We start from the raw sequence: 26,766 nt of genomic DNA, 5'->3' as shown, positions 1-26,766 counted from the left end.
GGGCACCTGGGTGGCTCAGTTGGTTAAGCAACTGCCTTCGGCTCAGGTCATGATCCTGGAGTCCCGGGATCGAGTCCCGCATCGGGCTCCCTGCTCGGCAGGGAGCCTGCTTCTCCCTCTGACCCTCCCCCCTCTCATGTGCTCTCTGTCTCTCTCATTCTCTCTGTCTCAAATAAATAAATAAAATCTTTAAAAAAAAAAAAATTTCAGTGCTTGATAAATGCCCTTGGTGCCAGGATTGTCTTTTCCACTCACCTAGTCACCAGTGATAGTCTCTGACTCCTCTCTTTTAAGGTAATGAGAGGATGGTAAGAATTTTAAGATAATGAGAGAAAAGTTAGACTTACAGGTCATTTAGAGAGGAGGATTGTTGAAGGGCAAGATCACTACCTCCCTGCTTCTTTATTTCAGAGTTCTGGATTTACTATGAGTACACATAACTCTTTTTCCATTTCTCAAACATTCTCAGAACCCTTATTCTATGCAAAATATTCTACATTCTGTGCAAAATATACAAAAAACCTTCCACATTCGACACACAACAACAACTCTCCCTTTCTCCTATCCTACCCAGTAAGTTAATAAATTCCAAAAATTTAAGGTATTTACAACTCAAGCTAAATCTCTCTTTTCATTAAACTGAGAAGATGGACTTGAAAACGTTAATTATTTTTAGATCTAAAACCACCTTGGTGGTGGGTTAAAGAAAGATGGTAGAGCGCTGTGGAAGATACCTGTTGTTAAAGAGACCTCAGTCATTTAGGAAAGTGGTACAGAACAAGAAGTGAATTTTAGAAAAGGTGATTATTTGAGGAGAAAAGACGAACTGTTCACTCATGAGAAGAAATCATTTTGTAGTTTGACAAAAATTTATTTCTGTGAGAATTTTACAGTTGATTATCAAGAATATAATACAGCTCAACTGAAAGTTTATAGGAATTAACTAACAAAAAATAAATCTTAAATACAGTTCTATCATGTCTCCTTAAAGTATTCAGGTTATTACGGGAGATTGATAACCTTATTCTGGGGACTGCTACTGAAGAAGTAGTGTACAGCAGCATTTCTCAGGCTTCAGTGTGCATAAGGATCATCTCATGTTAAGATGTTAACAAGCAGAGGGCGCCTGGGTGGCTCAGTCAGTTAAGCGTCTGCCTTTGGCTCAGGTCATGATCCCAGGATCCTGGGATTGAGTCCCATACAGGGCTCCTTGCTCCCCAGGGAGTCTGCTCCCTCTGCCCCTCCCCCCTGCTCGTGCTTGCTCGTGTGCTCTCTTTCTCTCTCTCTTGCAAAAATAAATAAAATCTTAAAAAAAAAAGATATTAACAAGCAGATTTTTTGGCCCCACTCATAGGGATGCTGATGCTGATGATTCTGAGGACCATATTTTTGGAGTAACTCCGATATAGAGTGCTTGGCCAGATCCTGAAGATTAAAGTACAAGACCTGGGGCACCTGGGTGGCTCAGTGAGTTAGGCATCTGACTTTTGGTTTTGGCTCAGGTAATGATCTCATTATCTCATGGGTCGTGGGGTCGAACCCCACATCATCAGGCTCTGCTCAGCGGGGAGTCTGCTTGGAGATTCTCTCTGCCTGCCCCTCCCCCCACTCATGCATGTGCTCTCACTTGCATTCTCTCTCTGTGTCCCAAATAAAAATAAATTTTTTTAAATAAAGTGTAAGACCTATGAAGAAGAGTGGCTCTCCTAATCTAATCAGATGAAAATGTAATGCAAGAGACTAAATCAAGTGATGAACTAAGTTCATACATGGCCTAGCATTCACTTTATACTCCAACTCCTAGAAATGATGGGGGCATTTTTAACAATTAAGTATATAATACTGTAAAACAAGGGAGCATTTGACAACCCACAAATTACAGGAAAGGCTTCAAATAGCAGGTAGTGGGATATTTTTGAAGGAAAATATCACAGCCCACAAAGCTTGCAAGAGAGGACTACTGCAAAGGTAAAAGTAACGCTGGGGTGGATTCATGGAACAGGAGGGTACATGGCAGCCAACAAGACAGCTTGTTGGGACTACTGCAATTCACATAATCCAACTATGGGCTGGGTCCTCATACACTCCTCCTTATCCACTGCCTTCAAACAAGAGACAACAGAAATGTCCTGTTTCCAGCAGGAAGGAGGGAGGAAGATTTGGAGAAGTAAGCACCAAATGGCTATTAATTCCCAACAGTTCTGGGGGTGCTCCAATGTGCAGAGTGTGATTTATTGGCAACCCCAACCAGCACTACATCCTGACCTCCAGAGGAAGCTATAGTAAAAGGCATTCCTGGGGAGGCTAATGGGGAATCCCAAATTCCAGAAAGAGCAAACAAAAAAATCACCAGATACTCATGGAAAACCAACACCATGAAGAAAAATGAACTAAATGCAACAAAACAGAAGATGCAAATACACTAATTAAATGGATTATGTTGGACAAACAAGTGTTTTTTTTAACGGTATAATTAATTGCCCTAAGAATAATAAGAGAAACTTCCAAATCCTTGAAATACGAATAAATTGGTTACATTTCTAAAAAGGGGACTTACAGGAAAAAATGAATAAAAGGCTAAAGAGATAGAGCTGAATAGCAAATAATGACTTCAAAGACTGAGCCAAATAGTTCTCCTAGGAGAAAGTACAGAAGGACAGAGAAGTAGAAAGTAAGAAGGTGGGGTTTTTTGGTTTTGTTTTTCCTTTTTAATATAAGAGATCAGAGTGGGTTATGGGGGAAGATGATGGGGTAAGAAGGGCCAGGAATCCACCTCTTTACTTAGACCAGAACTTTACTAAGAGACTCTGCCTGATGTAACTGTTTTGGAACTCTGGAGTCTGCTTGAAGACTTGCAGCTTTGGGGGGATGGTTTGGCCAGTAAATTTCAGCTGTTATCATGATAGAGACTACCCATCACCAATCCCCTAGACACACGATGGGCAGCTGTACCTGCATTCCTAGACAGGCTTGTAGTAGGAGGGGTGGGCAGTGCTTGATGAGTTTTGGTCTAGTATCAAAAGATAATATGCACAGTTATATGAAGAGGCTATTAAAATACTCCTGCCTTTGAAAACCATATATCTTTGTGGGGCTAGGCTTTATTCATATACTTTGCTCAAAACATAGTGCAACAGATTGAATGTAGAAATGTGTACAAGAATCCAAGCGTCTTCTTTCAGGCCATATAGTAAGATTTACAAACATTTAAATGAGTGCCACTCTTCTCACTATTTTATTTTTGTCTTGTAAAATACCGTTATGTTTAACAAAAAATGTTATTCATGTTAACATCTAATGAGTTTATCATTGTTACTTTTAGTGAATAAGTATTTTCAGGTGTCTCTGCTTTAATTTCAAACATCATAAATGTTGAAAGTTACAACCTCATAAACAAAAGTTCTTTGGTATTCTCAGTAATCTTTAAGTTAAAATTCAACACACTGAGAATCTCCTGACCTCTACACAATTTCTATCCCAGACCCCCTGAAGAAGGGGAAGGGCTCAGGGAGACCTATCTTGTGATATATCGTTAATAAAGTATACTGTACCCAGCTCAAAAAAAAAAATACATGTATATATAAGCAGACCAGCAGTGGTCACCAGATATTTAAGGAAATCATATTAAGCATATAATATGAAAAAATAGCAATACAAATAAAAAATTATTCAAAGAAAAGACTATCTGAAGTAAATTAATATCAGTGCCTGCATAAAAATAAAAGGTAACATTATATCCATTAAATAAGAACAGGATGCTATTTTAAAAAAAGAAAAGGAACATCTAGGCTATTAAAAAAAACTTCTTGTAAATGAATCACGAGAGATGAAAACCATAATAAAAGGATTGGGAGGTGCCCGGGTGGCTCAGTGGGCCTTCGGCTCAGATCATGATCCCAGGGTCCTGGAATCGAGCCCCGCATCAGGCTCCCTGCTCAGCAGGGAGTCTGCTTCTTCCTCCCACTCTGCCCCTCTCCCCCTGTTCATGCTCTCTCTCTCAATAAATAAAATCTTTAAAAAAAAAAAAAAGGATTGGAAGATAAATTTGAACAGTTCTTTCAAAATCTAGAGTAAAAAGACCAAGAAATGAAAAATAAGACAGAAAAGTGTCCAGGAAGTTCAATATTCAAAAACATTGGAGTTCTCATAAAGAGAGAACAGATCAAAGAATAGATAGAAAATTATTAAAGAAACAATCCAAGAGAACTTTTCTGGTTTAAGCTCCACTGAGTGCCCAGCACAATGAATAAAAATAAATCCATACCAACACACATCAGTGTGAAATTTCAAAGAGAATTTCCAAAAGCCTCAAGGGAGTAAAAACAAGACTTATATAAAGAATAAAGATTCATAATAGCATGGGCCTTCTCAGGAACAACACCGGAAGCTAGAAGACAGTGGAACCACACCTTCACGATTTCGTTGGAAAATTATAAGATTTCTGTACTCAGCCAAAGTATCAATCAAGTGTGAACGTAAAATAAAGATATTTCGAGACATGCAAAGTCTCAAATACTTTATCTCTCATCTACCTTTTCCCACATAAGAAGAATGAACCAAGAAAGAAAAAGATACAGGGTTCAGGAAAGAAGTGAAGGAAATCCCCAGGACAGAGATCCCAAGATGATAACTGTACAGAGGGAATAAAAAGTGACCTGCCTGGATTGGAACAGGTCAGAGGGTTCTAGGAGAAACTTCTTTTAAGATGATGAAAGTGGTAGAATGTCAGATATATTTGAATGTAGTGCAAGGAGATTATGCACTTGGGTTGGAGTTTGGGAAAAAGGAAACTGGTCATCTTTTGGAGTGCAATTTCATATGCAAATGCTGACACAGGGTCCCAGATAGGCATGTGCAAGGATACCACTGTAGCAGTGTCTGTAATGGTGAGAAATCAGAAATAACCTAAATGTCTATAAATAAGGACATTGTCAGAACACACATATTTGTTTAATAATAGGCAGCAAGTAAAAAAAAATGGGGGACAGTTTTTGTTTTCTGTTGTGGTTCCATTTGTTTTTCAGAAAACACAAGACTAAATTTCTAGATTTATGATTATATATGAATATAACTAGAAAAAGATCTAATAGCCTGTATCTCAAACTTTCATTGTATCGATCTCTAGTTGTTTATTCATTTAACATCTATTTCTTGAGCATGTAATATGTGTAAGGAGTTGGTTCCTTCATGCTGGGACTGGAGCAGAGAGCAAAACAGAAAAAAGGACGTGTCCTCATAAAGCTGATATCCTAGGAGGAAGAAACAGATGATGAAAAATAAATAAATACATTATAGGTCAGGTGATGAAAAGTACTCTGAAGAAAAGTAAAACGGTAAGATAGATAGATGGGGTGGGAGGGCACTTTCTATGTTTAAGCTCTGCTGTCCAGTGGTGCTTCCTGCAGTTATGGACAAGTTCTGGAAATTTGCAGTGTCTAATACTGTAAGCCACTAGCCTCATGTACCCGCTGAGCATTTGTTATAAGGCTGGTGCAACTGATAAATGGAATTTTAAATTTTATTTCATTTGAATTTAAATTACCACATGTGGCTCACTGCTACCATATTGGTCAGTGCATTTGAATGGGATAGTCAGGGATGCCATCACATGAATAAGGCAACACTTGAACTGAGACCTATACGAAATGAAGGAGCTAGCCATGGGTTCCAGGCAGAATGAAAACCAGGACCTCATCTGGAGTAGTTGGAGAAGTCCTGTAAGGCTGGGGCAGGATGAGTAAGGGAAAGAGTAGAAGAAAATGAAGCCAGAGGAACAGAAGGGGCCACCATCATGGAAGGCCACAGCGGCCAGTATAAGACTTTGCTTGTTCTCTGAGGTGGGAAGCCATTGCAAAGCTTTGAGCAGACAAGTGAAGTGATCTGAATTTTTAAAGGGTTGCTGGAACTATTCTGATGATAAACATTGGGGATGAGGGCAGAAGTAGGGAGAAAGTTAAAAGGCTCCTACAGTAACTCAGACCACAGGTGATGGTGAATTAGTGGGTAGTGATGGAGTGAAGAGGTCATCAAATGAATTAACAGTATTTACTGCTGGTTGGTAAGGCGCACGAGAAAGGGGGGACCTTGAAGGGCTTTCACCTGAGCAAATGAGATCAGCAGCACTGGGGAAGAGAACATTTGGAGAAGGAATTCAAGAGTTCTGTTTGGGGCATGGTAAATTGGAGGTGCCTGTAGATAGTTATGCCAAAGTCCTGACAGTAAGTGATGTCAAAATGGGAAATTCAACTAAAGGATTTCTTCCTGGAGAGTTGAGTAAGAGAAAGGTTCATTGATGGTGTTAGCCTTCTTTATGTGAGAGACAAAGCAAGTAACTTGTCATCAGTCTTCAGCATGAAGATTTTCTGTCTTTAATTACACGTGGCTCTAAGATTTGGATAATTATTTCTTATTTATTCCATAGAATGGTTCCTGAAAAAATAAGGTTCCTGTCACGAGTTTGTATACCACTTGTAACTCTACCAGATATTGAACCCCTGGTGGAGGCTCTGCTCACCTACCATGGATATGAACCTCAGGAAGTGCTCTGGCCTGAGTTCTTTGATGCTGTGAATGAGGCCTTTCTGCTGTAAGTGATGTCCATTTACTCTCAATCAGCTTTGTTTTTCCTTTCTTAGAATGCTTCAGTATATTGGAAATGCAGTTTTCAAACTTTTGGTTTCAGCACCGCATTATTGAGGATCCGATAAGCTTTTTTTTTTTTTCAATGTGGGTTTTATTTATCAATATTTTACCATGCTTGAAATTAAAACAAGTTTTAAGAATATTTATTACTTCATTTAAAAATAATAAATTGATTACATGTTCACACAAATAGCATATTTTTATGAAAAAGTGATCTTTTCCAAGAAGAAAATTGTTTACGGGAGTGGCATTGTTTTATATTTTTGCACATCTCTTTATTATCTGACATAAGACAGCTGGTTCTCATATGTGTTTCTGTTCAGTCTGACGTGATATGTTGTTTTGGTTTAAGTATATGAAGAAAATTCAGCCTCACACAGATACACAGTTGGAAAAGACAAGAATATTGCAGTAGCCATCTCAGATAATTTTGGATTTTCTCCTTGGATAGATACCTCACCAAAGTTTGAAAATGGTAGTGTTTTAAGGTTAGTTGCTATGCAGAATCTGAAATTATAACAATGAGCTTTTCATACTGTTACATTAAAACCCATTGAATATCTGAGGAATACTTTTTTGTTTGGTTGGGGGTTTTTTGGTGGTATACTTTTAATAGCTCTTCTGCCCAAGCAGGATTTTGTAGCCTGGTTTTTGAATGCATGCTTCATTTGGGAAATATTGGTTTATTAAGTTATGCAGATCTTCTAAACCTGACATACTTCATTTTATAGCATCAACACTTTCATTCTTGTCAGCACCAATCTCATCAGAAATATCTTTAGGTATTAGGAAGCTTTTCAACCTCATATTGGCAGGAACAAATTCTCCAAGATTAAAATTTCTACTTAAAAACTCAAATTTATCATTGGCTACAAAATACTGTCATTTGTTTTCCTTGAGGTACAAAGGTCATTTCACTAATTTTTGAGAAAGTATGTGCCAAATACTCAATTCTGAGTAACCACTGTTTGTCTGCCATTCTTTCAAGTAAATTTCCATTACAAAAAGGTGGCTAGTTGATCTTGCAGCTCATACAGTTGCAAGTGCTTTTCCTCCAGACAACCATCCTGATTTGTTATGCAGCAGAAGTGTAGTATGCATGCTTTCCTTTTCACCACACAGAATGTTTTTTTATAAAAAGTATTCTCAAGTGTAAAATTTAGTAAAATTAATATTTTATACTGCTTCCTCAAACACATTTTTGTGTGAAACTGGCACTGTTATTACTGTATGTAGTAGTGGAGAATACAGTGACTACTTCCTCTGCTTGACTCATGCTGGGCACAGTAGTTTTACTTGCTAGTGCTTTTGCACTATGAGTGCAAATATCAACACAGTTGTTCCAGGAAAAACCATGAGATTCAAAATAGTTATTCAACACTTTAAGTATTTCTCTACCCTGTGTGTGTACTGCCCTGCTCATTTAACAGAACTCCTGTTCTCCGTGTTGATACGAGATGAATACAACCAACACAGCTAGTTCAGCCATATCGAGAGGTCTGCTTTTAAGGCAGAAGTATAATTCTTTTGATGAAATATTAACATTACATCTGTGTTCGAATTATTTAATTCCTTTTTGTTTCGACTCTGAATGATTGATCTCACAATTGATGCCACAGTAAGCTAGCACCATAATAGTATTTGAAAACATTCTATTCAGTAAGGCATAATAAGGTAAATTAGTAACATCTATGAAACCAAGGGAAAGATAGCTTTCTTCATATTTGCTTTCACTTACAGTTTAGCTCCGTTCCTTTGGTGTACACGTCTCCCTGTCATGAGTCGGGGAAATCTTTGGTGTATTGGTTTCATCTTTTCCCAATGAAACAGCTGTGGATGAGAAAGCAAATCTTTTCATTCTCCTTCGTAAAGTAAATGTTCCATTCTTAGATGTTAGAAAATATAAATGAATTTTATTTTTTAATAAAATATCAAATTATAAGAAAATCTAAAATATTATATATTTGTGAAGTATATATAAATATACTTAGATCTAAAATAATTCAGATAAAATTTAGACTTTCCAAAAAATTTTTAAATATTATTGCACAATTAGACAACAAAGTGTACTTGCTTCTTGTTATGTTTCCCTGTAGGCTCAAGAGGAAATACTAGTTTACTTATTTACTTACTTACATTTACCACCCCCTGCTTTATTGAAATATAATTGACATACAACATTGTGTAAGTTTAAGATGTACAAGTTAATTTGATACACTTTTATATTGCAAAATGATTACCACCATAGCTTAGCTAACACCTTCATCATGTCACATAATCACCATTTCTTTTTTGTGGTGAGAACATTTAAGATCTACTCTTAGCATCTTTCAAATATATCATACTGTATCAACTATAATCACCATGCTGTACATTAGATCCCCAGGATTTATTCATCTTACAACTGGAAATTTGTACTCTTTAACATCTTCAGCATCTCCCCATTTCACCACACCCTAGTTCCTGGTAACCATCTTTCTAGTCTCTGTTTCTGAGTTCAGCTCTTTTAGATTCCACATAAAGTGATATCATATGGTATTTGTGTTTTTCTGTTTGACTTATTTCACTTAACATAATGCCCTTAGGTCCATCCATGTCACAAACTGCAGGATATTCTTGCAGTTTGTGTCTGAATAATATTCCAGTATATAAATATACCACATCTTCCTTGGTTAAGCATCTGCCTTCGGCTCAGGTCATGATCCCAGGGTCCTGGGATCGAGTCCCACATCGGGCTCCCCGCTCAGCGGGGAGCCTGCTTCTCCCTCTGACCCTCTCCCCTCTCATGCTGTTTCTCTCTCCTCACTCTCTAAAAAATAAATAAAATCTTTAAAAAAAAAAAAAATACCACATCTTCTTTATCCATTCATCTACTGATAGACACTTAGGTTGTTTCCATATCTTGGCTATTGTGAATGCTGCAGTGCACATGGACGTACAGTACATCCTGTTTTCATTTCCTTGGATATATACCCAGAAATGGGATTGCTGGATCATAGAATAGTTTTAATTTTCCATGATAGCTGCACAAATATACATTCCCACCAACAGTGCACAAGGGTTCCCTTTTCCCCACATCCTCACCAACAGTTGTTATTTGTTGTCCTTCTGATTCTAGCCATTTGGACAGGTGTAAGGTGATATCTCATTGTGGTTTTAATTTGCATTTGCTTGATAATTAGTGATGTTGAGCATCTTTTCACTTGTCTGTTGGCCATCTGTCTTTTTTGGAAAAATGTCCATTCAGGTTCTCTGCCCATTTTTTAATTGGACTATTTTTGAGTTATGTGTGTGTGTGTGTGTGTGTGTGTTGAGTTGTAGAAGTTCTTTATATATTTTGGATGTTAGCCCCTTATCAGATATATCATTTGCAAATATCTTCTCCCATTCAGCAGGTTGTGTTTTCATTTTGCTGTGCAAAAGCTTTTTACTTTTGTATAGTCCCAGTAGCTTATTTTTGCTTTTGTTTCCCTTGCCCGAGGAGATATATCCATGAAAATGTGGCTAAGGCTGATGTCCAAGAGATTACTGCCTATGCTTTCTTTTAGGAGTTTTGTGGTTTTAGGTCTCACAGTTAGGTCTTTAATCCATTTGAGTTTATTTTTACGCATGGTGTAAGAAAGCTTGTCCAGTTTTCTCAGCACCATTTGTTGAAGAGACTCTTTTTTACTTATTGTATATTCTTGTCTCTTTTGTCAGATTAATTGACCATATAAGCATGGGTTTATTTCTGGGCTCTCTGTTCTGTTCCACTGATCTGTGTCTGTTTTTGTGCTAGTACCATAGTGTTTTGATTACTATAGCTTTGTAGTATATCTTGAAATCTGTGACTGTGGTATCTCTAGCTTTGTTGTTCTTTCTCATGATTGCTTTGGCTATTCAGAGTCTTTTGTGGTTCCATACAAATTTTAGTATTATTTTTCTAGTTCTTTCCCAAGTTCAGTTATTGAAGAGACTGTCCTCTCCTCATTTTATATTTTTGGCTCCTTTGTCATAGAATGACCATATATGCATAGCTTTATTTTGAGGCTATCTGTTCTATTTACTGATCTGTATGCCTTTTTTTATGCTAATACCATACTGTTTTAATTATTACAGCTTTGTAAAATAGTATGAAATCAGGGAGCATGATGACTCCAGCTTTGTTCTTTCTCAAGATTACTTTGACTCTTTGGGGACTTCTGTGGTTCCCTATAAATTTTAGGATTGTTTATTCTATTTCTGTGAAAAGTGCCATTGAAATTTTGATAGCAGTTGCATTGAATATATGGATTGCTTTGGGTATATGGACATTTTAACAATATTAATTCTTGTTAGGTTTTTGAAGATATTCTTTATCAGTTTGAGAAAATTATCCTCCATTCCAGTTTACTGAGTTTTTGTATTGAATTGGTTTCGATTTTATCAAATACTTTTTCTGCATCTATTGATACGATTGCATGACTTTTCTTTTTCAGCCTGTTGATGTGACTGATAACATTAACTCATTTTCTTTTTTTATTTTTTTTTTTAAGATTTTATTATTTGACAGAGAGACACAAAGCGAGAGAAAGAACACAAGCAGGGGGAGTGGGAGAGGGAGAAGCACGCTTCCTGCGGAGCAGGGAGCCCAATGCGGGGCTCGATCCCAGGACCCTGGGATCATGACCTGAGCCGAAGGCAGACGCCTAAAACTGAGCCACCCAGCCGCCCCAACATTAACTCATTTTCAGAAGTTAAACCAGCCGTGCATACCTATGACAAATTCCACTTGGTCGTGATGTATAATTCTTTTTATACACTATTAGATTCAGTTTGCTAATATTTAGTTGAGGATTTTTACTTCTATGTTAATCAGAGCTATTGGTCTCTAAGGTTTGTTTTGTGTTTCTTTTTTCTCTAAGTTTTTTTATAATGTTATTGTCTGCTTTTGGTATTAGTATATTTCTGGCCCCAGAAAAAGAGTTAGGAAGTATTTCCTCTGCTGTTCTCCCCTGAAAGAGATTGTAGAGAATTGCTACAATTTCTTCCTTGAATGTTTAGTAGAATTCAGCAGGGCCTGGTGCTTTCTTTTTTGAAAGGTTATTAAATGTTCATTTAATTTCTTTAATAGGTATAGGCCTATTCAGCATATTTCTTCTTATGTGAGTTCTGTTAGAATGTTATCTTTCAAGGAAGTAGTCTATTTCATTTAGGTTATCAAATTCATTGGCATAGAGTTGTTCATAGAGTTCCTTTATTATCCTCTTAATGACCATAGGATCTGTAATGATGTCTCCTCTTTTATTTCTGACATTAGTAATTGCTGTTCTCTCTCTCTCTCTTTTTTTTTAAATTAGCCTGGATAGAGACTTAATTGATTTTATTGATCAATTCCAAGAACCAGCTTCTGGTTTCATTGATTTTTCTCTATTGATGTCCTGATGTCTATTTCATTGATTTCTGTTTTAATTCTTACTTTTTCTTTTCTTCTGTTTACTTTGGATTTAATTTGCTTTTCTTTTTCTAAATACCTCCCTGAGGTGGAAACTAGGTTATTGATTTTAGATATTGCTTATTTTCTGAGTGTGTATTTAGTGCTATAAATTTTCCTCTAAGCACTACTTTTCTTGCATCCCACAAATTTTGATAAATTTTATTTTCATTTTCATTTAGTTAAAAATAATTTTAAATTTCTCTTGAGGTTCTTGCTTGATCCATGTGTTACTTAGAAGTGTGTTGTTGAATCTTTACATAATTTGGGATTTTCAAGTTAACCTTTCTGTTACTGATTTCTAGTTTATAATAGAATTGTGGGGGCGCCTGGGTGGCTCAGTCATTAAGCATCTGCCTTTGGCTCAGGTCATGATCCTAAGGTCCTGGGATCAAGCCCCACATTGGGCCCCCTGCTCCACGGGAAGCCTGCTTCTCCCTCTCCCACTCCCCCTGCTTGTGTTCCCTCTCTCGCTATATCTCTCTGTCAAATAAATAAATTTTAAAAATCTTAAAAAAAAGGGGCGCCTGGGTGGCTCAGTCGGTTAAGCGACTGCCTTCGGCTCAGGTCATGATCCTGGAGTCCCGGGATCGAGTCCCGCATCGGGCTCCCTGCTCGGCGGGGGGTCTGCTTCTCCTTCTGCCCCTCCCCCCTCTCATGTGCTCTCTCTCATTCTCTCTCTCTCAAATAAATAAATAAAATCTTTAAAAAAAAAAATCTTAAAAAAAAATAATTGAATTGTGATCTGAAAGATGACATTGTATGATTTCTATTCATTTAAATTTGTGAGGGTGTGTTTATTTAGGTTTTTTGGGGGGGTTGTTTGTTTTTTAGAGAGAGAGCATGAGCAGGGAGGGGAGGGACATAGGGAGAGGGAGAGAGAGAATCCCAAGCAGGCTCCATGCTGAGTGCAGAGCTGCAGGGCTCCATCTCACAACCCTGAGATCATGGACCTGAGCTGAAATTAAGAGTCGGATGCTTACCTGACTGAGCCACCCAGGCACCTCATGAAGGTGTGTTTTATAGCCCAGAATGTGGTCTATCTTAGTGAAGTTCCATGTGAACTTAAGAAGAATGCATATTCTGCTATGTTTAGATGAAGAATACTACAAATGGCAATATATACAGTTGATTGATGGTGTTGTTGAGTTACGTCCTTACAGATTTTCTACCTGCTGGATCAGTCTATTTCTGATAGAGGGATGTTGAACTCTTCAGCTGTGATAGTGGATTCATCTACTTTGCAGTTCTGTTACTTTTTCCTCATATAATTTTACACTTCATTATTAGGCACATACAAGTTAAAGATTGTTGTATCTTCTTGGAGAATTTACGCCTTTATCAATATGTAATGAATTTCTTTATTCTTGATAACTGCTAGATTTGAAGCCTACTGTGTCTGAAATTAATATAGCTATTCCTGCTTTCTTTTAATTCATGTTAGCATGGTATATTTTTCTCCATCCATTAGTTTTGATCTGTATGTTTCTTTATACTTAAAGTTGTTTTTTTGTAGACAAAATATAGTTGGGTCTTGTTTTTTGATCTACTCTGTTGGTCTCTATCTTTTAATTGGTGCATTTAGACCATTGAGGTTCAAAGTGATTATTAACATAATTGTCTTAATATCTATTATATTCCTTACTGTTTTATATTTGTTGCCCTTGGTATTTGTTCCTCTTTTTGTCTTCCACTCTTTCTCTGCCTTTTGTGGTTTTAATTACACATTTAATATGATACCATTCTATCTCATCTTCTTTCTTAGCATATTCATTACACTTTCTTTTTTTTACCTTTTTTAGTAATTACCCTAGAGTTTGCAATATACATTTATAGCTAATGCAAATCCACTTTCACATAACATTATATGTACCTCTTTACAGATAGTGAGTACCTTCTTTTTTAAAGATTTTATTTATTTATTTATTTATTTGAGAGAGCGTGCAAGTTGAGGGAGGGAGAAGGACAAGCAGACTCCACGCTGAGCATGGTGCCCAACTTGGGGCTGGATCCCATAACCCCGAGATCACAACCCCAGCCGAAACCAAGAGTTGGATGCTCAACTGACAGAGCCACCCAGGGGCTCCTATGAGTACCTTTAAATAACAAAATAATCCTAATTCCTTTTTTCTGTCTCTTGTATCATTGTCATTCATCTCATTTATATGAAGCACCCTAAGCATATATACACACATAAACATATATAATTGGGTACATTGTTCCTATTTATTATTATTTGAACAGTCTATTTTCTGTTACATCAGTTAAGAATAGGAAAAATAAAAGTTTTTATTTTGACTTCCTTATTTTTTCTTTGATGTTCTTTTTGTAGGTCTGAGTATCTGACCTATGCTATTTTTCTTCTCTCTAAAGAACTTCATTTAATTTTTTTTTTTACAGGTTAGGTCTACGGGCAACAAAACTCTTCAATTTTTGTTTGTCTGAAAAAGCATTTGTTTCTCCTTCACTTTGGAAGAGTAATTTCACAGGGTACAGAATTTTAGAAGGTGTATTTCTTTTTCTCTCAACACTTTAAATATTTCACTCCACTCTTTTCCTGCCTGCATGGTTTCTAAGAAGTTGGATATAATCCTATCTCTTTTCTCTATAGTTAAGATGTACGGGCGCCTGGGTGGCTCAGTTGGTTAAGCGTCCTACTCTTGGTTTTGGCTCAGGTCATGATCTCAGGGTCATGATATCAAACCCAGCATGGGGCTCTACACTCAGTGGGGAGTCTGCTTGAAGACTCTCTCCCTCTGCCCCTCCCCACACTTGCCCTCTCCCTCTTTCTCTCTCTCTCTCAAAATAAATATTTTTTTAAAAAATGATGTATTTTCGGGCGCCTGGGTGGCTCAGTTGGTTAAGCGACTGCCTTCGGCTCAGGTCATGATCCTGGAGTCCCTGGATCGAGTCCCGCATCGGGCTCCCTGCTCGGCAGGGAGTCTGCTTCTCCCTCTGACCCTCCCCCCTCTCATGTGCTTGCTCTCTCTTATTCTCTCTCTCTCAAATAAATAAATAAAATCTTTAAAAAAAAAAAATGATGTATTTTCCCTCTGGCTTCTTTCAGGATTTTTTCCTTATCTTTGATTTTTTTTGTAATTTCAAAATGCTATGCTTAGTGCAGTCTTTTGTATTTATCCCACTTGGTGTTCTCTGGGCTTCCTGGAATTGTGATTTGGTATCTGACATTAATTTGGGAAAATTCTTAGGCATTGTTTTAAAAAAAAATTTTATTTCTCTCTCCTCCTTCTCCTTCTAGTACACCCATTACACATATGTTACATCTTTTATAGTTGTCCCACATTCCTTAGACATTCTGTTCTGTTTTTTCAGTCTTTTGCTTTTTGTTTTCAAGGTTCCCATGGATATATCCTCTAGCTCAGACATTCTTTCCTTAGCCAGTCTGTGGTCCACCAAAGGCATTCTTCATTTCTGTTGTGGTGGTTTTGATCTCTAGTATTTCTTTTTGTTTTTTTAAGATTCCCAACTCTGCTTACAGTGCCCATCTGTTCTTGCACACCATCTATTAATGCTCTTAGCATATTAATCATAGTTGTTTTTAATTCCAAGTCTGATAATTCTAACATCTCTGCGTGTCTGGTTCTGATTATTGCTCTGTCTCTTAAAACTGTGGGATGTTTTTCCTTTTCATATGCCTTGTCATTGTTTTCTTGATAGCTAGATATGTACTGGGTAAGAAGAACTGTAAATAGGCTTTTGTAGTTTGGTGGTGAGGTATGAGAGGAGGGGAAGTGGTCTATGGTCTTATAATTAGGTCTCAGTCTTTCAGTGAGCTTTTGTCCTGAACTGTGAACTTCACACAAGTTTCTCAGGGTTTTTTTTCCCCTTACTTAGAGGACAAATGCCCTGAGCTGGCTGGAATTGGTTATTTGCCTTCCCACAGGTCTTTTAGGCTCTGATAATACCACCGGAGGTTAGGCTCTGGTTAACCAGTTTTCCTTGAGGGCAGACCTTGTTAAGAACGGAGTGCTGTATTCTATTCAAAACCTAAAGTAGAAGTAGATTTACTCCCAGTGTTTACTAAGAGAACCTGGTTAAGCTCCTGGAGGCAAATTTCGTAATATTGTGGGGGCCTTCCATGACTGGATCCCACTGGACTTTCTAACTCTCCGAGTTGTCCACACTGAGCCTCCAGCCCTTCACTAATTACAGTGCACGTTTTCCTACCTGGCACTGGTTCCTAGGGCAGTTTCTACTTGTGGCTCTCTCCTCCAGTAAGTCACAATTTCTATTTGCTTATCTGTTTTTCAGTCTTAGGGGCCAAGGTTTGTCCTATGTCTATCTTAAGGATACAAGAAAAGTTGATTTTTCAGTGTGTTCTGCTTTGTACTTGTTAAGATAGGAATGGTGACTTCCAAGTTCCTTTCATGTGCAACAGGAAATTGGAAGTCTCTATATGGTGTATTTGAAAATATATATAACTACAATAGCATTATTATATTTAAAAAAATTGATACTAATTCCTTAGCACCATCACGTATTTAGTCAGACAGTAAATTCTCTTGATTGTCTCAAAATTTTTTTTTTTTTTTACAGTTGGTTCTTTTGGAGTCAGAGTCCAAAGTCTACATGTTGCATTTGGCTGATAGGTTCAAAAGTCTCTTTCAATCTGTAGGTTCCCAGTTTCTTTTTGTTTTGGTTTTGCAAAGTATTTGTTGAAATAATATGGTTGCTTTACCACACTCTCAGGTTACAGAGCATTCTACCATCTCAAGTGTGATAAAGGGTGCAAACCCCTTGCCCTCTTAATATGCATTCAATTTCTGTATGTATAATTTAGGCCTGTTTTGTTATTTTCTGTTCTGGGTTTTTTGGTGTTTTTTTTTTTGGCCTGTTGTATATTCACACACCAGTACCACTTTATTTTAATGGTGGAGCCTTTCTTATACACCTATTATAAAATAAAGCTAGTTCTCCCTCATTTCTCTTCCTTTTCAGGGTTTTTCTGACAATTCTTACTTGTTTTATCTTCTTGTTGTTTTGTTTTGTTTTTTTTGTTTTATCTTCTAAATAAACTTTGAAACCATTTTGTCTAGCTTCAGGAAAGATAGTTAATATTGTTTGGGGGAGGCTCATGTGAAATATATAGGTTAACTGAGAAAGAATTGGCATCTTTTCTGCATGAAGGCTTTCTGTCCACCTGTCCAAGAACACTTATGTCTTTCCATTTGTTCAGGTTTACTTTTTGATCTTAAAGGAGTGTTTTACATATTTTCCTCATATATAAGTTGTAATATTTTTTACTCCTAATGTTTTATTGTATTTTGGGGGGAGGGTTGGATTTTTTTTCTGTAACAAGTATATCTTCTCCCCATCTTTAAATTGATTTTTATTATATCATTGCATTTGGAGAATGAGCATCTCAAAATCACCATTTTTCTTTCAGTTAGTTCAGAGGAAGTAATTACCAGTAGAGTATTTGCTGTTTTTCATATATAATTCTTAAAAATTAATGTAAGAATGTAAGTTCTAATTTCATTTTACATGAAGTCTTATAATACAGGAATTTGTTAAGGTAATATTTAGAAAAAGAAATAGAAGGTTAAATTATTTGATGTTGAAAAAAGTCCAAACAATTCTCATGGTTAAAAAATATAGTCTTTTTCTACCTACTATAAACCTCTGTCACAGTTTACCCAGTAAGTCTGAATTTCCTGAGGAGTCTGATCAGTTGTCTTTGGTTTGTATAATGTGATAAATGTGCTTCACATCATTTACCTGAGTACATACTTCAGGTTCTAGTGGCTTACCCTATAGCTTTCATTTTTCATCCTCCAAAGCAGTTTTTCAAAGTATTTACTTTTGAGTAAAATGTTCTTTGCCTTTCACCATTGCAGCTCTGTTTCTGATTTATTTAGTAATACATTTCATCAAGTTATAGGGTCTTAGCAACCTGTGCTTCCAGCCTTTTTCTGCAAGACTTGAAGTAAAGGGAAATGGGAGGAGAACGCCCCTTGGCATCCCCTGTGAAACCTCTCAGAACTGTTTTAGAAATTACTGGTGAGGAAGAGACATGCCCAGAAAATAGCTACTTTTGCTCCACCCACAGTGCTCAGACAGGAAGCTGAGGGCAGTGGCTTCATGGGTAGGCCTGAACTCCTTTGCTGTTTATTTTACTTCTGATAGCATGTTCTCCCTCAGCAACTAATAAAATTTATTTAGTTTGAAAAATTATGTCTGCTAATCCACTGGGGACAGACAGTCCAGAAATGCTGGGTGGCCTTCAACTTGTCCAATTCCTATGGCTTCAGCTCAGCAAGTTCCCCGAGCAGTGGCGTAAGGGCTGGCACCTTTCCATGGACACTTTCCCATGGACGGAGCATCCTAGCCACATGTTGACATGGGGAGGCTGATTCAATCAGTCAGTGCAAATTACCACCCCCACACCCAACACTGTTCTCCCCCCAGCCCCTTGAGCAGTTCCCCAAATGTGCTGTGTGGTCATTTAGAAACCACATACTTTCTTTGACCAGTGTGCCCTGCCCTGTGTTTAGACTTCCAACTCTTTGCCTGCCACAATACACCAGTGGAATTTCATCTGTTTTACTATTGGCCGGGTGTCTGTGGCCTTGGCTTCCAAATACATTCATGTACTTTCAGAAATGGGCTGCCTGTCTTCTTTTAAACAGCAGATTCTTGCCCCTCTCTGCAGTTTAGATAACCTAGAGGAAATCTTTAATTTCTTGGCCTAAATGTGAAACCTAACTTCTCAGGTCTCTTCCTGCAGCTGCCCTCACAGTCACACAGGCTGCAGGCTGCAGGCTGCATACAACCTTTCTGGGAGGACTGCTTGAAATCCTTCCGGGGGTCTGTGGAATATAAATAATTCAGTATGACATGCCCTCTAAGGTAAATCTACAGAAATATTGAAGAGTTTGATGACTGGGTGGAGAGTTTTTTTCTACATACTAGAATGAATGAGTCAGTTGAACAAATGAAAGGAAGAATGAATGGATGCAGGACTGACCAACCAACTGGCCTCATAGTATGGCTGTGAATGTTAAATAGGGTGACTGTACAGTTCATAATCTTGACCCAAACTTTGAGAGTTCAAAGGGGACTGCCTTTTTATAACTGTGGTGGGGTAACAGACGTTAGGCACACTGAAATGTATTTTTTTTTTAAAAGATTTTATTTATTCATTTGAGACAGAGAGAATGAGAGAGAGAGAGCACATGAGAGGGGGGAGGGTCAGAGGCAGAAGCAGACTCCCTGCCGAGCAGGGAGCCCGATTCGGGACTCGATCCAGGGACTCCAGGATCATGACCTGAGCCGAAGGCAGTCGCTTAACCAACTGAGCCACCCAGGCGCCCCCACACTGAAATGTATTTAAATGGGTCTCATGCCTGTAATACGTTTAGCATGGTGCCTCGCACCCAGAGTAAACGTTCAGTAACTGTTCACATGTTGCTATTATTATTGTTGACTTTAGTAATTTTATCATTTTTTATAATGTTTTATTAGGTTTTCTCAAGCTTATATCTTTTCCTTTTAATGGAAATGTCACTGAGCTGAGGCCAAATGTAAGCTAAATTCCTTTTGCTGAACTATAGTGTGTGTGTGTGTGTATTATTCCCTATTAAAAAAATTTTTTTTAAATCCTGTTGCTGAAAGAACTAATACAGCCTCCAAAGGTGCCTACCAGGAAAAGAAAGTAAATTACAAGAAAAGGCTGACCTTTTGCCAAGCTACTGGTTCTGTACTTTTTCAGCTCAGATAAGAAAAATCAGGCTTTAAGTGTTTTCAAATGATATAGGTGAATGTCAATAAACAAAGAAAGGTTAGTGTAATACCAAAGACAGAAAGGTAACAAAGATGAGTAGTAGTAACTAAAACTCTATTTATCCATTTATTGAGACTTCCTGAGATCCTCTTTTTCTTTTAAACCTTAATAAGATATGGTCACAAAATTAGTCATTGAAAAAGTTTACTTTTCAAATAAAAACCTGCTGATTCTGATTTGTAATAGACATTCCAGTATGTTTGGGTTTGGACATTTCCTTTGCTTGGTGTTGCTGCTCTTTGTTTTGAAAAGTGATTTCTCTGAACACGTAAATGGCAATGGCACAGTCCTCAAATTTGTTATACTTCTTAGATCAAGTTTTCATGGAAGTATACCTTTGGGATATAATAGAGAGTGTTCTTTCCAATTCCTTGGAATTAAGTAGTTCTCCAGAAAAGCTGATCCGATTTTTGTGGGCTTCTCTGGCAACCCAAACAGCCCTGATCTCTTTCTGGTTTGGAAAGGTGGACTACTGCCTGTTTGTCTTGAGTGAGGAAGCTTCTTCCTTCCCTTCGCCTCTCTGACATTCCCTACTGACAGGCACTGCCTTCATTAAGAACCGTTTTTGCAAAGAATTGAATTCCACATTCTGTTTCTGTTGTAGCTATCAAAAAACAGTTGGAGCCAAAATTATTTATTAAGCACCTGAACCATTTTCTTTATATACTGCCTCTTTTTGGAAGAGATGGGACAAACAACAGCCTCAGTATTTTGGAGAAACAAAGTACAGTTTTCTAAATGCCAAGGAGGCATTTATCTAGCAGACTAATAGCAGGAGATGTTGGACACGGTAGTGTCCTGTCAGGCTTCTCCTGCTTTGTGTCAGAAATTGTTACTAGGACTCAGATGTTTGGGGCGCCTGGGTGGCTCGGTGGGTTGGATGTCTCACTCTAGGTTTCGGCTCAGGTCATGATTTCATGAGTCGTGGGATTCGAGCCGCAAGTCAGGCTCTCCACCTGACAGAGGGTCTGCTTAAAGATTCTCTCCGTCTGCTCCTGCCCCCCAGTCACACACACGTTCTCTATCTCAAATAAATAAATAAATCTTAAAAAAAAAAAAAGACTTAGTTGCTCTACATGAAAGCACTGACTGGAAGCCTATTCCTCCTATTTTAAATGAGAAACTTTTAATGTATTACACCAAGTTTTGATTGGTATCTGGGCTAGATAGATGGAGTAAGTATGGTTAGAGTAGAAAAAGGACTGCCTTAGTGTTTCTATGACTAACACATGTTCAGTAGAGTAGAATGAAATTTTTCAGTGTCCTTTAAAACATTTTAATCTTCTGTGACTTTATTGGCTCTTTAAATTTCCACAGAAATAATATATTCATTTTATCTGGTCAAACAATACAATACAGAAGTATATACAGAAAATGTTAATTATCCTCTCATTATCACCCTCTAGTACTTCTGATAACCATACCTTATATTCTTGTAAACATAGAAATCTATATAAAACAGTTTTTTCTTTTTTTTTAAGTAGTTTTAAAAACAAAAAACAAAAACAGCATCACACCATACACATGACTCTGGAACCTGTTTTCTAACCAATATATTTTGGCTAGCCCTCAAGGGTTATAGATCCAGCTCATTTTTATAAAATAGGAACATATTCCCTGATATGAATGGACCTTAATTTATTCAGCTACTTTCCAGTAGATGCATTCAAGTTGTTTTTAATTTTGTTTTTATAATATTGCTGCAGTGAATATCCTCCAACTGATGCTTTTATTTCTGCCAGGCAGATTCACAAAAGTATGGTTATGAAAGCCAGGATAATGTCTGTTCTACAATTCGTTAGATGGTATGCATAAACAAAAGAGCAAAGCCATTCCATCTCACCTCTGAGAACATATGTCCCCTGTACCTACTAAAGCATTGGACATTGTCGTAAACATTTGCTGATGTGTGAGGAGGAAAATGATAGCTGTGTTAGTTTACCTTTCTTTACTATTAATAAGGTTGAAAATCTGCATATCTTTATTGGCCATTTGTGTTCTTCTTTCATAATTTGCCTCCTCCCAGCCCCCGGTTTTACTGAGATGTAATTGACATATAATGTAATTTGCCTTTTTTATTTCAAAACCAACCTGGTACACTTTTAGAACATTTTACATAATATGAATGTGTTGGTCTAGTCAAATTCTGTTATGCAAGTATATTAAGATCATATTGTTTTGGTGATTTCTTCATCACCAGTATTGATTATAAAGAGTTAAATTTTTGATGTTTTAGGGCAAAATAGATTGTTTTCTTCAACATGAGTTCATAAATCTAATCACAGCAAATAAATGAGTATACTCTGAATAAAGGGTAATAAAAAGATAATTGTTAACATACACATTTTTTATTTTTTATTTTTTTTAAAGATTTTATTTATTTTGTTGACATGGGGAAGGGAGAGAGCAAGCACAAGCAGGGGGAGTGGCAGGCAGAGGGAGAAGCAGGCTCCCCGCTAAGCAAGGAGCCCGATGTGGGGCTCCATCCCAGGACTCCTGGGATCATGACCTGAGCCAAAGGCAGCCACTAACCGACTGAGCCACCCAGGCGCCCAACATACACATTTTTTAAACTGTTTCTGAGAACAGAACAAAAATATTATGTGCTTACTGACTTGAGTTTATAATTTTGCAGATCTTCTGTAAGTTTTTAAGCAGTATTTTTTATTTCAGATATCTGATGGAACTACCATGTTACACTAGCTTCCTTTTTATATTTGTTCATGTTTATCTACTGCTCATTCTCAGCGGCTCATACCTTTGTGCTGCCAGGCATCACTCGGCCACTGTGACCATTAGGTAAAAATCACACTGCACACGGCTGCTCAGAGGCCCTGGGAATGGTGTTGCATGAAGAACTCTCCCTGAAGTGAGAAACTTCTCTAATGACATACATAGTTATTTCATATGGATCCTGAAAAAAAAAAATAAGATGTGGTGAATGCAGGTCAGAAGATGTCCCTGCTGTTTGGGAAGGGAGGAGCCACTGAGCACCCAAGTTCCCTCTGCACCTCAGAGCATCCCTGCCTCTTGGGGGCCTTCTGGTTCATGACAGGGGCTACAGATACCCTCGCCCCTGTCCAGGGAAGTTCTCCTGTAGAAAGCTGGATGGAAACCTCTCCCAGGAGTCTGTTAATGTGACTAAAACTGGCTGACAGCCTGACAGCCTAGACTTTGAAAAGACTTCCGCAAACACTGAAGGGAGTGGACACAGGGTCCAGGCATCTTGCTTACCCAGGAAGGCTGTCCGTTCACTCCTCCACTGCTGCCCAGGTCACGCCAGCACCACCAGCACCGGCCCCCCTGGGCTCCTGAGCTCCCCACACCCATTCTAGGCCCACACTCCATTCTCCCTGCTGCAGCTGGACTGACCTTTGACTGCAAACCGCATCCTGGCACTCCTCTGTATAAAGTCCTTTGGACCAGAATAATCACTGAATAGAATCCCAAAGCCTTACAAGCCACCTCACCTTCGCTCTCTGGGGTTTCTCTCTCCGTCTGACATTGCTCTTCCCTGTCTCAGGACCATCACGGCTGCCATTCCCTCAGCTGAAATGCCCTTCTGGCTACTCTTCACCTAGCTAATCTCAACTCAGCTGGAGAGGCCATCCTGACCACCCAGTCTCAGTCAGGCCCCTTCTATTACTCTCTTTTACCTCAGCCTGCCCTTTTCCTTCATTGCCTTTTTCTCAATTTAGTATGTGTATGTGTACCTCCCACTGGGCCCCAAGTGCTAGGGGTACAGACTAGGTCTGTTTTGTTCCCATTTGCTTGGCCTGCACCTGGCACTTTGAATGCCTCACAGGAAGTGCTCCTCTTCCTTGCATGGATGCCCACCAGCTCCTTGCCATCCAGGATGATAGGGGAGGTGGCATGGGGCTTGCAGCCCAAAGCACCAGTGGCACAAGAGAGGACATCCATAGCGTGGCCCCCAGATGGGCCAGGTGATGCAAGAGGGGGGGCACCGTGGCAGTTCTTCTTTGCCAGGTGTGGGGAGGTGAGGGAAGGGGGTCCTGCAAGACTTCCCAGAAGAGTTGAAGCTCAGGGTGAGAACATGAGATGAGAAAGCGGGTCAGAGGGGGGCCTCCGTCCTGCCCTTTGTCCTGTACTCTGCCTGTCTGTGAGAGTCCTTCCGACTCTTCAGCTTTGTCTGGCCTTGCCCCAGAGTTAATCCAGGACAAAGGTCTACAGGAGGTACGCCGAGGGAGAAGAAAACAGAGAAATCATGAGAAATTGCACTGTGACCCTGCCTATTCATTTCCTGCGCCTGCGCCCATGCTCTGGGCTTCACACCAGCTCCTGCAGAGAAGTGGCCCAGAAGCCGTGGTGAAGGGAAAGGCCTGAAGGGGTTTTTGGCTAAGAGGGGGCCTTTGTGCCCTCAGCTTTTGTTTTTCTTAGTAAAGGCAGTAAACATCTTTGGCAGAACCTGGCAAGTACTCTGATGTCTGTGATACCACAGGTGAAGGGAGGGAGGTCTTGGAAAAGCTGGGCTGAACAAAGAGAAGTCTCTCCAGGCCAAAACAGGCCCAGTGTTCACAGGGAGGAGCCACCAGTGGCTCAGAATTAGGTGTCCCCTCATGCTCCCTCCCAGGAGAGGAGGGAGAACCCTTGACTCACTGACCTCACTCAGGAGGAACATCCACGTACATTCTCCTGTGGAAACATAGCTTCACAAATTATTTGGGGCCCATAGAGTACCATGGTAGGGATCAGCTATGGATCTACCAGGCTGTTACCACCATTTTTGAAATGATTACTAAAGGAAAATATTTTTTAACTTTTAAGCGACAGATTCACAAATACAGCCACTGAATATTCACTAGATGTCAAGCATTGTGCTAATCTCTGCACATGTATTATTACTGCATTTGATCCTTCTGAGAACACGGTGAGGGAGATAGGCCCACTTTACAGATGAGTATACTGAGGTTTGGAGTTTAAGTAACTTTCCCAAGGCCATCGAGTTAGTAGGTGGTGGCTCTGGTCTGATTACATACTTTAAATCCTTATGATGTACTTTCAAACATAACTTTCTTAAATTCGGGACGGTATCCGTCAAGGCCTTTTTCCATCTTATTCTTTATCACTAATCTTTCTGTCACTAACACTTCCGTCACTACTACTTGTTTTTCCTTTTGGAAAGCGTTTCTTTGGGCATTTCTCTAATTTCTTGAGTTGAATTGGAAGCAGATTAACATTATTTTGCAAACTTACACTTGGTAAATATTCATTGATTACTGTAAATATTAACTGCTGTACGACCATGATGAAAAGAAGATTCACAAACTGGACTCATTACTGCATTTTGATCTATCTCAATCTTATTTTCTTAGTAACCCATTTCTGTTTAAAATTTTGTTTATTCTTGCTGAAAGGAAGAAGATTTCTCTCCCCACATCAGCTGTAGTCTGCCTCTGGCTTCGGCACCTCCCCAGCCTTGAAAAAGCAACACTGCATCTTTTTGATAAGCTAATCTCCAGTGAGAGAAATTTCCTGAGAAGGATCGAATGCTTTTTGAAAGATTCATTACTGGTACGTGCTGGGCTTTGATGAGGAGAAAAATCCTTAAAGAGGATGCTAGGTATCCTCTCTTTTAGTCAAAGCAAGGGGAAATGTAAACGAGAGCAGTTGGCACCTTTTAAAATAATCATGTATCTGCATTTTGTTATAGGAATACCCAGCTTAGGGGGCTTTTCTGCATGGTTGGAGCGTGTCTTGAAAACGGGGAGAGGTGTGAGATTTACTGGGTCAGTGCACCTTAGAGTGCACCCTCACGAGAACTGATACTAAGGCACACTGTTTTAAAACAGTAGTTCTTATTTCCATATGAAAAGTAAGTTTTAAAAAATGAAGACCTTACAAATGAGAGGAGGTATAAAACAAAATCCTGGAAGAAAGGTTAAAACAACAAAAACAACTAAGAATTCTTTTAAGTTTTCTTTTGGTATAAGCCTTCTAGCCTTGAACCCTGCCCTCCCTTGTACTTGGGACTTCTCAGGCCTGGGAATTTGGGGGCTCAGTGGGCCAAATGGACTGGCTTCATTACCTAAACCAGGGTCAGATGGCAGGACTCACAGGCAATCCTCAGAACCTGACCGGTGGGGGTGTTTTCCCTTCGTGGGAGGCAACTCTGTGGAATTTATGTGCATTTTTTAAGAGCAGGAATAAAGACCAATGCACCCTGAAAAAACAAGCCAAAAACTACAGGAGGTGCCGTGCTCCCTGGGCATCTGTTTTATGAGAACCTCAGTGGTTTCTAACATGTTTTCTCATTAGCTTTTGTAACCTGGGGAACATAGGGCACAGAGATTTTCTTCCTATTGTACCGGTGGAGAAAATCAGTTCAGAGATGGTGAACGGTCAGATCTTTAGTTGGGGGCTAGGAAGAGTGGGCAGGAGAGAGTGTTCACCTCCCCACTTGAGCTGAGACTTGGAAAGGGGGCAGCTCTGAGGTTGGCTGAGTTCACACAACGCCCACCTCCCAGACACCTTCTGGTTTTTTTAATTCAGTTGGAACTTCCTGTTTTCTTTCTCTTTCATATTGGAGACTGTGTTAGGGAATCCTGATTGAATCAGTTGCCTTCTTCCTCTGTCCCATTGTTCCTTTTAGGTCCCCATCAGCCTTCTCCCTTACTGCACAGGCTCTTGTCTGCCTTCACGTTCTGGGGCCTCCCAGGCAGCTGTGCACGGTGCTGCAGTCACCAGTAGCCATGTCCCTGCAAGCCAAGTGGCACAGATTGAACCCCGCTGGTTTGCAAGTTTACAGTGTTTGACAGGAAAAAAGGAAGGAAAGAAGATAGATACAGAAGACTGAGAGAGCACACGAGGTTTTTTTGTTTTTAGGAAAATTACTACTTTGACCTCACCA

General features: G+C 38.9%; 1 protein-coding gene across 12 annotated transcripts in view; it reads left to right on the top strand.

Annotated features, from left to right (window-relative positions):
* FANCC (FA complementation group C) overlaps window positions 1-26,766 on the top strand; it is a 275,913-nt gene that overhangs the window by 200,436 nt on the left and 48,711 nt on the right. For all 12 annotated transcript variants that reach the window (XR_014139961.1, XM_081802919.1, XM_081802917.1 and 9 more), the window contains 2 exons: window positions 6,422-6,586; window positions 25,274-25,430. Coding sequence is in view for 11 of the 12 variants with exons in the window: in XM_081802919.1 (XP_081659045.1) it covers window positions 6,422-6,586; window positions 25,274-25,430 (322 nt within the window). In the remaining variant the exon portion in view is untranslated. The remainder of the gene's footprint in view (window positions 1-6,421; window positions 6,587-25,273; window positions 25,431-26,766) is intronic.

This window comes from Leptonychotes weddellii, chromosome 14 (genome assembly GCF_054177405.1).
Source record: "Leptonychotes weddellii isolate Sample4059 chromosome 14, ASM5417740v2, whole genome shotgun sequence".
Taxonomy (NCBI): domain Eukaryota; kingdom Metazoa; phylum Chordata; class Mammalia; order Carnivora; family Phocidae; genus Leptonychotes; species Leptonychotes weddellii.
This window is presented reverse-complemented; position numbering and strand designations above follow the sequence as displayed.